The sequence below is a fragment of the Cololabis saira genome, chromosome 7 (genome assembly GCF_033807715.1).
Source record: "Cololabis saira isolate AMF1-May2022 chromosome 7, fColSai1.1, whole genome shotgun sequence".
NCBI lineage: Eukaryota > Metazoa > Chordata > Actinopteri > Beloniformes > Belonidae > Cololabis > Cololabis saira.
Window position 1 is genome coordinate 31,080,560 of NC_084593.1, and position 13,579 is coordinate 31,094,138.

The 13,579-nt window shown below is 40.5% G+C and overlaps 2 protein-coding genes across 3 annotated transcripts in view; both read right to left on the reverse strand.

Moving 5' to 3' along the window:
• The window catches only part of ccdc88b (coiled-coil domain containing 88B), a 58,870-nt gene extending 55,356 nt beyond the window's left edge, over positions 1-3,514 (reverse strand). Inside the window, exons 1-2 of the mRNA XM_061725578.1 lie at positions 3,297-3,514; positions 1,569-1,717 (exon numbers count right to left, since the gene is read on the reverse strand). Of these exons, the coding sequence (XP_061581562.1) occupies positions 1,569-1,717; positions 3,297-3,356 (209 nt within the window). The 5' untranslated portion in view covers positions 3,357-3,514. The remainder of the gene's footprint in view (positions 1-1,568; positions 1,718-3,296) is intronic.
• A 2,722-nt stretch (positions 3,515-6,236) lies between these two features.
• Positions 6,237-12,289, reverse strand: rom1b (retinal outer segment membrane protein 1b). 2 transcript variants are annotated; one of them, XM_061725580.1, is made up of 7 exons: positions 12,008-12,289; positions 11,780-11,917; positions 11,494-11,649; positions 10,042-10,284; positions 9,236-9,423; positions 8,454-8,700; positions 6,237-7,138 (listed from the first exon to the last, which is right to left on the reverse strand). In XM_061725580.1, exons 3-7 carry the CDS (start codon positions 11,641-11,643, stop codon positions 6,896-6,898), a joined length of 1,071 nt encoding a protein of 356 aa, XP_061581564.1. In that variant the 5' UTR covers positions 11,644-11,649; positions 11,780-11,917; positions 12,008-12,289; the 3' UTR covers positions 6,237-6,895. The 2 variants fall into 2 exon arrangements, with proteins under 2 accessions (XP_061581564.1, XP_061581563.1); XM_061725579.1 differs by having other exon boundaries at positions 11,780-12,289.
• Between the last annotated feature and the right edge of the window lie 1,290 nt (positions 12,290-13,579).

Sequence of the window (13,579 nt, forward strand, 5' to 3'; positions counted from 1 at the left end):
TAGATCCTTTCCTAACAGTGTCTTTTAACACGGCAGCAACTTTGCTGATTAAAACTGGACAGAACCAAGAGAAAATAACCAGTATTTATTTATCTATTTATCTGTTTGAAATCTGCTTCTACCTACTTCTATCTGCTAAAGAAGAAGTAGCGTATTCTTCTTTGCATTTATTTTGTTTTAGTTTTTATTCTAATTCCGGTTAGAGCGCCCGAGCGGTGGAAGAAAAATCCACAGAATAGCCGCACCTTTGTATAAGCCGCATGGTTGAAAACCTATGAAAAAAGTAGCGGCTTATAGTCCAGAAAATACGGTATAAGGTTGAAGTTTGCTTGTTTGTTACCAAGATAACATTTGTTGCTAAATGTACAATTTAACTTTTTTTGTTGTTTTTGTAGTCTTTATCATTGAGGACCAGCTGTTGGTTCCAATATACAACTTTAGAAAAATGACTAAGTGCTGCATTTTCTATATTGTCAGGGCTGTAGGGGAAGTGGGGTCCTATCCCATCTTCCATCGGGCACCAAGCGGGCAGGCCCTGGATAAGTTGCCATAAGTCCACCATGCATGATCACAACTACTGATCAACTACTATGTAGAATCAACAATTGGCTTCATATACATGTTTTTTTATGGTATGCAGTAGAAAGCTAGAATACCCCCAAAATAAAATGATCCATGCAGACACAGGAAGAACCTCTACATAGAAAAGCCCCATACAAGATTTGAATGAGGAACCTTCTGGCTGGGAGATGGCAATACTAACCACCACGCCATCATGGTGCCTCAGAGCATTAGGGTTTCAGTCCAAAAACAAACAGCCAAAACAGAAAGCACAGCCTAATACAGAGCCCTTTGAGCCTCGAAACAGATCCCTCCGTCTCAGGAAAGCAGTGAAACATTTGCCCTCTCTTACAGGAGGCGTTTCGGCTGAATTGTTCAGTGAAAGAAAATCACTAAATTCATGCACTCTGGTCTGCAAGGCAGGGACAAACATGCACTTACATACCCTTTCCAAAAAAGAGAACAAACCAACTCAGATTATGACACATACAGAGGGAAGATGACTGCTTTCTCTGGTGAGGAAGCCAGTGGAGACTTATATCTCTGCTATAGCTTTACATAGCATGTTCTCCTTTTCGCCTGCAATAAAGTTCATGGTGGATGACTGGTGTCATTAGCTTTGGCCCTAAAATAACATTTCCCACTGACCGCCATTTATATATGACTGCTATAATACCTCAAAGCACATCTTCAGCTGTAAACAAGGTCGGCTTTCACTCATTTTATCATCGATTCAAAGTTATCTGGGGTTTCGTGTTTCCAAACACCTCTTAAATTATATTGTGGTATTGGAGACATTACAACAGTTTCAAATTTATGAGGCGAGAGAGCCCATTAAAGAAAATGTCTTTGATTCGAGTGGGGTGCGTTCTTTAAATCTGCTGTCCATTTTAAAAACATCCATGGATGGTTTGCTGTTTGCTGTTCCTCCCCCCCAGTGGTCACTTTCTCTGCAGCTTTTGCAGGGCTGCAAGACAATGGAAGATGAAAATCTTTATTAATCTTACATGATCCTCATGACCTCGTTGAGGAAAATCCCATCGGTAAGCCTCATGTAGCGGTCTCGGGCACTCTGGGAAACTGAGTTCACCTCCATGTACTGATTGTTCAGCTGGACATTGTCCTCACTCTCCACCATGTTCTCAAAAAGCTGCACCTGCGAGAGACCAGAAGAGAGTGTTTTCTGTGTATGTGTATGTGCGTGTGCTCGTTTTTTTGGTTGAAAGTGCGAAGTGAGAGGTGGACAAAAACAAGGAGACAGCAGCAGAAAATAAACAAGAGAACGGGGCGACAAAGGAGATGGGGAAATGCAAACATTTCCACACAGGAAGCCACTTGAGTCGCTGCACCTGTCTGAACAGGTGGGATCTGTGCTCTCACACTGGGAAGCATTTCACAGTGAAAGGCAGCCAAGCAGGAATGCAGCCAAGGTCTCTCTCTCTCTCTTTACCACTCCCCCCCCTCTCTCTTTCTCTCTGCTATGACAAGTTGTGCCAATGCAAACTGCAATATAATGAGTTTTTCCCACCTGCACCTTCTAAAACTACACTGTTGAGCTAGTTCAGCTGATGGGGTGAGGCTGAGTGGCTCGACACCATGTGCCACATGGTGTAAGAGAAGTGGCCGCCGGTATCCAACAACATGAATGAACTGTAAACCACTGCCAACTGAAGGCTCCCTAAATGAAAGGGGGCAACAATCGACGAGAAGGTCATCAAAAAGTTCATTAAGTTATACAATATTTAAAAAAAAAAAATGGAAAAATGATTCCCCTCCAACTTTCAAGTTTTTTTTTAAATCAAATTTCAGTTTTTTTACCATTGGAAAAATTAACTTTAGAAAAATACAACCGTGCTCATATTTTTCAAGAATTTTGGTTCCCAAACTGGATAAATTTTCCAAAGGGGACCAATGAGTATCTTTATTTTCAAACTTGTGCCTTATATGTATGTATGTTTGTATGTATATATGGGTATATATATATATATAGAGTTTGATATCGCTGTTGCTGCCATTATATATTTTTTTATTTTTTTTGTATTTTTTTAAATATTTATTTAATTTTGTTCTCCCTTAATGTATGTTTTGTTTTGTTTTTCCCCTAGGGTAATTATGGGGAGGGTAGGAATGTGGGTATAATAGAAATCATGCATGTGAAAATGTGAATTGTGAAAATTATTGTGAAATAAAAAGATATTAAAAAAAGAAAAAAAATGAATACTGAGCATAACAATAAAAATCTGCTTAGTTTTATTTGAGGCAACTGGAAATTCTCAGTTACAGGTGCAACAACTCTTGATGTGAAGTGGATAAGATAGGTTTGTGTTCTTCACATATTCAGCCCCAAGGACACGGAAGTGTCAAGACTAACAGAAACAAAGCAAGTCATTAGGAAGCAAGGGAAGCTGCCAAAAGGAGAAGTAGAATGGTTGTTTTTCCGTCCACAATAGCAAGAAGGCATTATCAGGACCATTTCTGCAATTTATTCGAGTTCAATTTTTTAACTCTATCTGTGTGGTTCGAATTGTAAACCAGAGTGCCGTAAAATATGTCACACGTGAAAATAACAGCCCTGTGTGATTTTGTTTCTCCTCTTTTTAATGCATACCTGGACACCAGCCAAGGCCGATGTCTGCACTTTTCTACTTCTTCCTGCTGTTTTTTTCCACTCACTCTGCCTCTACAAATGGCGATCTTTTTGTGTAACTCAACGTGACAAATGATAAATGACATACCCACTGCGCCAGCGCACTTCCCATGAATTCCTCTATTATCTCCTTAATGTCAGAGTCCATTGTTGTGACACGAGGGCTGTGAACCACTGCAGTAGACAGCTAATTACAAAATATGATCAGCTCTATATTTGTGATGAATCAAAGAGCGAGAATCCATCTTTCGTCAAGTGAAGTAGTTTGACATTTGTTGCGGCCCTTCCCCTCCCTCCACCTCGCTCTCTTCCTCTCTGACTCTGTCAGTTTCATTGCAAAACCGCACCGGAATTTTTTCAAAACGCTCATCTTGTGCTTTTTTAAACACACCCTCTACACGTCATCTAACATACTATCCAAATGCTTTAAGACTATAAACATTAAAAAACGTTTCTATTTAATGAGGCAGTGCAGAAGATTTATTTCATTTTCACTTAGTAGTATTATGTTTTTTAGAAAAAAAGAAATAGGATGTTAAACAAATATATTATGCTTGTTGTTGTCTGCACAAGTTATTGATCACACGTGTTGCTGAAAACAGTGAGAAGGGGTTTAGTTTATCAACTCAAAGTTTGAGTTTTTTCTGCTAAAACATTTAATCAGGTTAGATTCAAACCCTGTGCAACAGTGACCTCTGGTGGTTGTAAAGGGAATGACTTTCATTTTATTGACGGTATTCGTTTTTTTACGTACACACACACAGATAGATAGATAGATAGATAGATAGATAGATAGATAGATAGATAGATAGATAGATAGATAGATAGATAGATAGATAGATAGATAGATAGATAGATAGATAGATAGATAGATAGATAGATAGATAGATAGATAGATAGATAGATAGATAGATAGATAGATAGATAGATAGATAGATAGATAGATAGATAGATAGATAGATAGATAGATAGATAGATAGATAGATAGATAGATAGATAGATAGATATCCTGTGAAAACGAGGATCCAATGTTTGTGGCCCCAGAGGTCTTAAATTGTGTCATAGTAGTTAAACAATCATCAGAGTGAAATGCAGTTCTTAGGAGGAGCTCACACAAATATTCTTACCTTTTCCTTATTTCCAACTTCAAACCACGTTTAATGCTCATTTACAGCCAGGATTTATATGTTGCCAAATAAATGGGTCCAAGGCAAGAGACCATACTTGTAAATGGACCACTCGAAATGAGATCTATGTGGTTTTTAGGTGCAACCTTACTGGCTCATTTTCTAATGAAGGCTCTATGTTACTAAAACTATTCGGACCACACAGTTTACGCTCTTCTTAGCCCATACTCATTTAGTCCACTTGTATCCCTTATTGACCTAATATATAGGGTTCCCGTTTGTAGTCCATTGCACTAAACTGTATGAGACCCATGCTGCTTGCCCTTTTCAAGCCTAAGCCCCCTCTTTACCCAAGTAGAGCACTTTTAATCCAGATGGGGCCCAAATGGAAATGCTGGCTGAGCTCTATGTGATCAGTGATATTCATGGTATAATGAGTAAGATTGTAGTAATGTGTGTGATAATGCCGTACAATTATTAGGCAGCTCCATTTCCTCAGGTTAAGTGAGCATGAAAATGTAACTTACTCTTTCAACTCAAAAATGACAAAACAAACAAACATCAGTCAGATGAAAAATCTGAAAAATATCTGAAATGTGCATGTAGAAATAAATGTGAGAATAAAAAAAGGAAGACCTTAGAAAGATTGAATGTAAACTCAAAAAAAGGTTATTACTCTCCAATATTGGAGCTCTATTTAAGGTGTTATATAAACGTGACACTCGATCAGTGGAAAGAAGGATGAAGCACAATGACCACTGAGTAAAATTCACAGTCGAACAAGAGATAGTCAAAGATAGATTTGTTAAATCTATTTTTGACCGGGGTCATCTGGTGTAGGAGATGGGAAAGCCTGAGCTGCATCATGAATAGACACAGGTTTCAGGTATGGGCTGCTGTGCTTGAGAATGAATTAACTGGATCTTTTCTGGTGAACGGTTGATTAGTTATCAGTTTCTGACAGTTTCTACAAACGATATGCACGAACAGGTCTTCACCATTCTGTAAACCCATTATCTTTATGCAGGGAGTCAAAGTGTCCACCTGTTCCATAAGTCAGCAAAAGACTCGCAGTTGACCTGCCTGGCCTGATTTTAACACGTTATGGGAACTTGTTGATTCTTCTCAAACAGCCTGGGAGATTTGGGAAGCTATTTTTGCTGCATCAACCAAAGGCCATGAAACTCATTATTTCTTTGAGAAAGAAGAAACAGGACTTGTCTTTTGCTGTGCGTCCGGCTTTGACATAAAGATACATATTCAAAGAGATCAGTGAAGGAGTAACACAAAAAAATAAAACCTGATACATGCACTTTAAAAGCATGTGTTATAGTAAAATCATAGCAATTCATATTTTTTTAAAGTTGTGAGCCTGGAACTAAACTTTCAGCCTTATTTCTTTATACTACTTGCTACTTGTGTGTGTTTAACCACGAGAGAAAACATCATTGGGCCACCACTGTGATGTTTTTCCTGTTCGTCAGGGATCAAATAAGACATTCATTGAAATGATTCTGTCATAGATATTTTATTTAAGACGAAACACATTGGGTACACCTGTAGCTAGGACAGATCACCATGATATGTTATTTGCAGATCAAAAGCATTTAAAAACTGTTCAGCTTTATGGAATAACTTCCCAGACGTTGCATCAGTGTGCTGTTGCTGTCGCTGCATGAAGTAGTGCGTTCCTGTATGCTGCTGATAAAGCTGGTGCAGCAGTTCTGGGATTAACTACACCAGGATTATGAGATTGTTTCAGAGCTGCCAGAAGAGACACGATGACAGCTTCATATAGGGCACCACACACACACACACACACACACACACACACACACACACACACACACACACACACACACACACACACACACACACACACACACACACACACACACACACAACACTCGTACTTAATCCAACTTTCCTTGCTAAACTGAGATAAGTCACTGTCAGTTTACACCCGCCTCTGTTGTATCACTTGTACAAAAGGAAGCCGACACTACAAAGCAGTCAAAAACTTCTATTTTAATATAAGATTTGTGTGCTTTTGCCAGTGTAACAGGTTCTGAAGCATTTCATTGCAGTTCAGTACAAATTCTACAGCTGTGAGGTGAACAATACAGTGCACATGGCATAAACTTTAGCTTGATTGCAACTTTACAAAATTTGAGCCAAAACTGTTCAAATCAAAACAGTGTGTTTATTTGTTTAAGCTACACCTGTTAAAACTGGAAGTACTCTCTTCTAGACAAAACAATAAGTACTACACATCTCCTGAGCAGATTCTGGTGGTTCACGAGGTTCTTCACAGAGGAGATGGTTGTTTCGGTGTCCGTGCAGAGCCCGATAGGACCCCTATATGTTGCCCTGGTTGGGCGACCACAAGGGAAGCTGAGGCTGCTGCACTGGGTGAGCGTAAATCAAGCCTACCGTGTCAAAACAGGTGTCCCTACCTGAGACCAACCACGTCACACGACACATTGGAAAAAAAAAAAAAAAAAAATCTCCCTCCCCAGTTTCCCTTTCTCCACAGCTCATATTGAAATAATTTCTTGCTTTAGCTCGGTGTTGGAGAGCCAGCCTTCTCTGTCTCTTCGTCTTCATCGCCATCCTCCCCTTCAGCGGGTTCAACCTGCCCAAACGCTAGCAGGGTGAGGACCTTGACTTTGACATCTTCAAAGGTTTCCTTCACGCCCTTCTCCAGGATATAGCCCTCACTCTCCTCCTCCTCTGGGTTCTCCAGCTCCATGGCTGCCTCCACAGCAGTCTGCAGGTACCGCATGCTCAGAATCACTGACATCTGGACAGAAAGAGGATATTATGAAGACAGAACCAAAACAGAAAACGTCATTGTGCTTTTGCAATATATATGACATGTAGGAGGCGATCATCATTTAACAATTTAATTATTACAATAAAAGTTTGGGAATCTTAGATTGTGGCTAATGACATGTCCAGGATGTTCCCCTGCCTTGTGGTCAAAGACAGCTGGAATAGGCTCCAGCAGATCTCTTTGACCCTAAATATTAATAAGCAGGTATAGATTATGGATGGATGGATTTGGGACACAGTCAATGCTGCATAACATATTTTATCCTCTGTTTTAGTTTTTGTCAGAGGTGTACAGAATGATGCTACGCGGGGTTTGGGACAGAACAAGGCCTTAGGTTAAAAAACAGACACTGTTCAGCTAAGCCTGATGCCTTGGAAACATGGCAGCCATCTGTTTCTGCCAAAGTGGAGTAGAGAACCACTACTCTGAGCTGTTAAATTTAGAGATATAGATCGTGTGGTTAGCCAGGGGCAGAGAGCATGCTCTGTCAAACGTGTTTGAGCGTCCTGATGCAGCCTGAGGTGTTGTGAAAAGAATGTGCCATCAATACTATGACTTTGAATAGAGGTGACAATGCATGTTTAATTATAAGCCAGGCGTTGATATGCTGTTCCCTCTGTTGTCATAAGCAGCAGATGCATCAGTAGACGAGCACCAATTCTGTTCTCTGTATACTTTTTTTTCCATCACTAAGCACTTAAAGCTAGCTGAAGGAAGCAGTGGAGATTAATTGAACTATTTCTGCTATTTTATATATATATATATATATATATATATATATATATATATATATATATATATATATATATATATATATATATATATATATATATATATATATATATATATATATATATATATATATATATATATATATATATATATATATATATATATATATATATATAGTGTGTCTGACCATGACTAGATTGCCAGAATGGTTTAGCCCAGTTGGGAGCTAAATATGACTGAAAAGAGTAAATACTAACATGTCCAGGAACAGCACTGAGCTCCAAAATCAAAATATTGGCTCAATTCTGGATGCTAAATCTAAACAGGGTCTGTATTTTTGCCCAAATTAAGGCACATAAATCAGATATTGGCCATAATAAGTGAAAATATGGCTTAATTTGCCATTTCACTGCCAGAACTGGCTGATATCCACACACCATAAACCGTAAGCAAATCCTGAAATTAATTGTTGTCAGAGCAGAATCAAATAGTTCAAAGTTTAGCCTGATACATTATTGAAAATATGTCACTCGCCCTCCAGGTTTCCCACCTGAATTAAAATGACTGACAGCACACCGGGACCAGTTGAATTCATCAAACCCATGTAGTAGTCGGTGAGAGCCTGTCTGCAGCCGCGGTTGTGCAGGTTGAGCTCCTCGGCCTGGTACTCATAGTTGTAGTGGGCATGGTTATCTGTCAGGTGGTACTGCAGGCAGGGCCGAGGTGAGGCGGGGTTACAGCAGCTGAAAGGTACACCATCCAACAGGTAGCGGCCATCCACATTACTCCGGATACGACTGCAGACAAAGGACAGGAGGGCAAACAGTGTGTCAAGACACAGATGAAAAAGACAGACAGATGGGGGGAGGAGTAGAAAGAAAAGGGAGAGCAGAAGTTAAATAGTGAATCCATCTTAGAGGAGGTAACACACAGAAGATGTTAAAGGCAGTTAAAGGCCTGACTTTGTGATGCGCTGCATCGATATAAGGGTCATCATGTCACCGCCGCTCACTTTGCTCATGCCCTTTAACTTATTTCATCTTTGACCAGCTTTTCTCAGCAACTGTAACCTTTCTATCAATTTCAGTCACTGTCTTGAAAAGTAAAGGCCAGATCTATTTTAGTACACTTCTTCCTTGACACATCCCATCATTCTTCCTCCCTATCTGTAACATAGTTTTTGACCTTTGTGGATGTGAAATACATTCATCTGTCGCTCCTTCAGACCTCACCTGCTGTCTCTCCTCTTTACCCATCATCAGCTTAGTTTCCTCTCTTACAATTTAAACTCGGTACATCTCATAATGTGCTTTTTTACTGTCTTTCACCCACTCTTTGACTTCCTTGGCAGTGAAGTCCAGAAATCTGCCACTGATCCACTGAACCTCGAACCAGTCCTTAAAGTTGTTGTTTCCACAACAGGTAAACTCCATCTGGAGACGATCGATGGTCTCTTTCTGAAAACAGCGGCCGGGCACGTCTGTGTCCTTGTAGAACCGGATACCATTCCTCAGTCCCACCTGACGGTAAAGAGGGAAAAATCTGTGTTCATGTGGAATTATTGACAATGAATTACTGGAAGGATTTAATGTTTTATGGACTACACAATGTTCACGTGAGCACACATTGGTCGTTGCCACTGTCAGCTCAAAGCAAGATGTTTGAATCTCAGCTGGGGTCTTAGGATGTAAAAGGATGACTGATGATTATAAACTGACCAACATAGAGTATGCATGTCTTGTTTTTTTTTGTTTTCCTTCTCAGTGTGGTCTTGTGACAGACTGGCAATCTGTCCAGGGCGCAGCGAGCCTCTCAGCATATGGCAGCTGGGATCCACTCCAGCACCACCACAACAGCGATCAACAGGAGGAACCTTGTATAGGAAATTGATGATTTGGGGTTTTTTTTTGTAAAATGTATACAAAGTGTTAATTAATTGACTGACAAATTTTCTTAAATATTTGAAGAAGTCTTCATTTTGGATGAGTTTGGAGAAAAAGCTGAGAGTTGTTTGAAAAATTTACTTTATTGACTGGCTCTTCAAAGATGGCAGAATGAACCCTTTTCTTTGCCAAACCACTTGGGAGCTACAGTCCTCCATTCAGGCAGCGAACTGACCCAGACTTGTGACCCCTTACCTTCAGGGACTCCTCCAGACGTCCCTGCAGAGCATAGCTGAGCACCACCACTATGAGCAGCAGGCAGCATAGCAGGGCGGCTACGGCGAACCAGGCCAGCAGGAGGACTTTCCAGCGAGGGAAGCGGCTCGCGTCCAGGGAGTCCTGACACACCCGGGTGGCAACCCAGTTGGTGCCGATGGAGGCAAGGCCCACCATTATCAAGATGTTGGGGACCACATGGATCTCTGTGTTGTCCATCACCTCGAGAAAACAGGGAGCACAGTCAGAGATAACAGTAGACATCCTACCAACTGCTGGTCATCTTGCAATTTCCTCCACGCACTTTAGCAGGTAATAAAAGAGCATTAATTTAGCGTTATCTTTTCTAAAAACCACTTGGCAGGCGAGAGATTCGATTAGACACTGATATGCTGGATGCAACACCCTTATGATAATGAGATGATAGATGTAATTCACTGCCCCAGTTACAGAGGAAGTTAATTATGGACTGATATCATTAAGTGAGTTCTCAAAAGCCTCCCTGCCACAAAGCACCTTTGCCTTTGCCCTATTGTTTTAAGATTACTGTTGAACACTTAGAGGCAGCACTGCTCCGTCTAACACCTTCCTTTAATATCTACAGAGCCAAGCAGGGTTTTATGAGAAATAATCACTGCTTCTTGCTCTGGACAAAAAACAGACTCCACACCCCATGTGGACCCGTATAACCGGCATTGTTCGTCCACCCAGTAGAGAGGAGGATTACGCTCTTGTGAATCTCTGTTTAAAATCCTTCAGCTTCCTGATGCCATTTTTATGCTCACAGTGGAAAACCTGCCAATGCTTCACACCAGCAAACATCGCATCACCCCAGAAACTGGGTGATGGGTTAAACAATCTAATTCTTTCATTGGACATCAGTAAATATTTGAAATAATTTGCTAATATCCCCCCCCCATTTTCATTTGTAACCAAGTGGGAGTCAATTATTCCAATCTGTCCACATCAGTCAGTGCTCAATACTTAAGGCCAGCAGGTACTGTATAAGATGGTTCAAACAAAAATAAACACTCTAATAGACTCTTATTAATCTTTGCTTGCTGATCGTGGTGCCAATAAAATGACAGAAATCAATAAACACTAAGTGTTAATGATTAAGAAGGGAAAAGGCTTGCATGCTGCACCCTCACGATTTAATCTCATTAGCGTGCATGTTTATGCTTGTATTTTATCCTCTTTGCATTTGTTGATCAAACAAAGTTTGAATAAAAGGAACAAACACACAACAGCAAAGTATACTCAGTAAACGACTGTGTTGAAAGGCCAAAGTCTGAGAATATAATCGTATACTTGTTTAACTTTGAAAAAATGCATTGATTGTCTTTACACTAGAGTGCCCCCCTCGGCCTTCTAGTTGACATTTCATTGAAGTACATGTTTGCATCCAAGTGGATATATTTTTCTCTGTACCTCGGACCTTCGAAGCAGCTCTACTTTGATGTAAACGCCAAGACAAAAGATAAAGGCCCCGCACATCACCGCCAGCCAGGACAGCAGCCACAGGCCCTGGGCCAGGCGCACCCGCCTCTGCTGGTTGAACTTCATCTTAAGCAGCGTCATGGCTCTCTGTCATGCAACGATCAGCACAAAGAGAAGAGAGAGGCGTAAGACATGAAACTTGGATGAATTCGGCTGAAAAGTGGAGTCTATCCAGAGGAAGTCAGCTACTTGTAATGAGACAAACCAAACAGCTCACAAGAGAATGATTTCGGCGTCACACAAATGAGGCCGTTGGAATAAACAGTGGTGGGTGCAGGCCTTGCACTCAGGTGAGTTATAAGCAGGTTGAGCTCATCTAAGTTGTTCCAGGTGGATGGGATAAGTAGACAGATCCCTGAGAAGGTAAAAGGACACAATCGACCTCAGAGGATAATCCAAATTCTTTGAAAATAGTTGCTGAAATTGTGCCAAAAAGAGTCTTTACATCCAAATCAGTGGAGTATAGTGCCAGTGGAAATGTGAGAAAAAATGTGATTTATAAAGTATGGAAGGAAGAGATAATCCTTTTCCCAGAGATGACAGTCTTCCCGTCAAGCAGCCAGTCAAACAACAGCCGTCTTCCCCTTCAAGTTGAAACCAATGATTTCTTCCTCTGGATGTGATGTAATCTTTTGATGGCGCCCCTGTGGGTCTGCGCGACCCCCTAAACGGCTGTGTCCATGGTTGGAGGACAAAGAGACTGGCCGAAGTCGTAAGTTTGGAACCGTAATCCCTCAACAGAGTACCTGGGATCCTATTAAAGTCCAGGGGCCAATTGGAAAGCAGGCCAATGTCTGATCAGCAAACTTCTTCTGATAGACACATAATATGGGCGGGCCTGATAGACAGTTATGACAGGTGGTCTTACCTGAGACCTATCAGCACAGGGTGGGCACTATAGACGCCCGAGGAACAGGAAACACATTGTTGCAGGGAATATAATCAAATTTGAAAATGTGGAGATCAATTCGTACAGAGCAAAATGCTACTGGTTACTTTTATTTATCTTTTATTTCAACCTCAACCCAACCAAATACTCAATTAGACACACCTTAACCCACCTCTGACCAAACTACTTTGTGTAATGTTCAAATTGAAACCTGCAGTTATGTGAGTTTTAGCACTACAATGACTCAAAAACACAGCTATTTATCATTGCATCTTCATTTTTCATCTTAACCCAGAATTGTGACAGCACTGCACGTGATTATTATACGTAATGCAGCTCTCAGATTTTGCAACAGAAAAAGACAGAACTGAGGTAATGTGTTGGGAATGGATAGATGGAGGCTTGTTCATGCAGAGTGAAAGTAAGACAGGAGTTATACTTGTAGCGGATTATAAATACAATGCACCAGTAAGAGAGGCTGGCGGTGTTGGATCAATAGGATTAAGCTGTTATTATAAGCAGTTATGACAGCTTGAATCAGACCTGCCGTTAGTCTGAAGCCCTTCTCTTGTTAACAGCTTTAAAAACACTTACACCTTCAGCTTTACGAGCCATGAATGTTCTTCCACAAATATATCACATTCTACTGAATACCACATCATCACATTTACAATGATGTTTTTAAGCAGTGTAACAGACAGAGATATGTGTTCGATCTGCCATAAACAAACCCCTTTAGACCTGACGTGGCGGAGTTTGCACACATGTAGCTCAACAATGACCAGCCAGCCTCAGAGAATGACAAAACCATCACAATGTTCCTGAAAACAAATAAGTTGGTAGATTACATCATAACAATTTGCTCATCAGCTTTTAAAAAAGATAAACTTCAACCGTTTCAGAATAAGGTTTTGTGATTTCATCCTTTGCTGTACATATTACCATCTAACGTATCGGAGAATATGTAAAAAATATCTGTAAGTGTAGGAGATGTTCAGGCCCTAATGAAAAAAGAAATGATTCTGTGGGCTGTAAGGGTTCAAAAACTACTGAAAACTGCTCTCATTAAGTTACATTTATTGCTGCATCTGCTAGGTAAACGTAAAAATGGCAATGCAAAGAAAATAC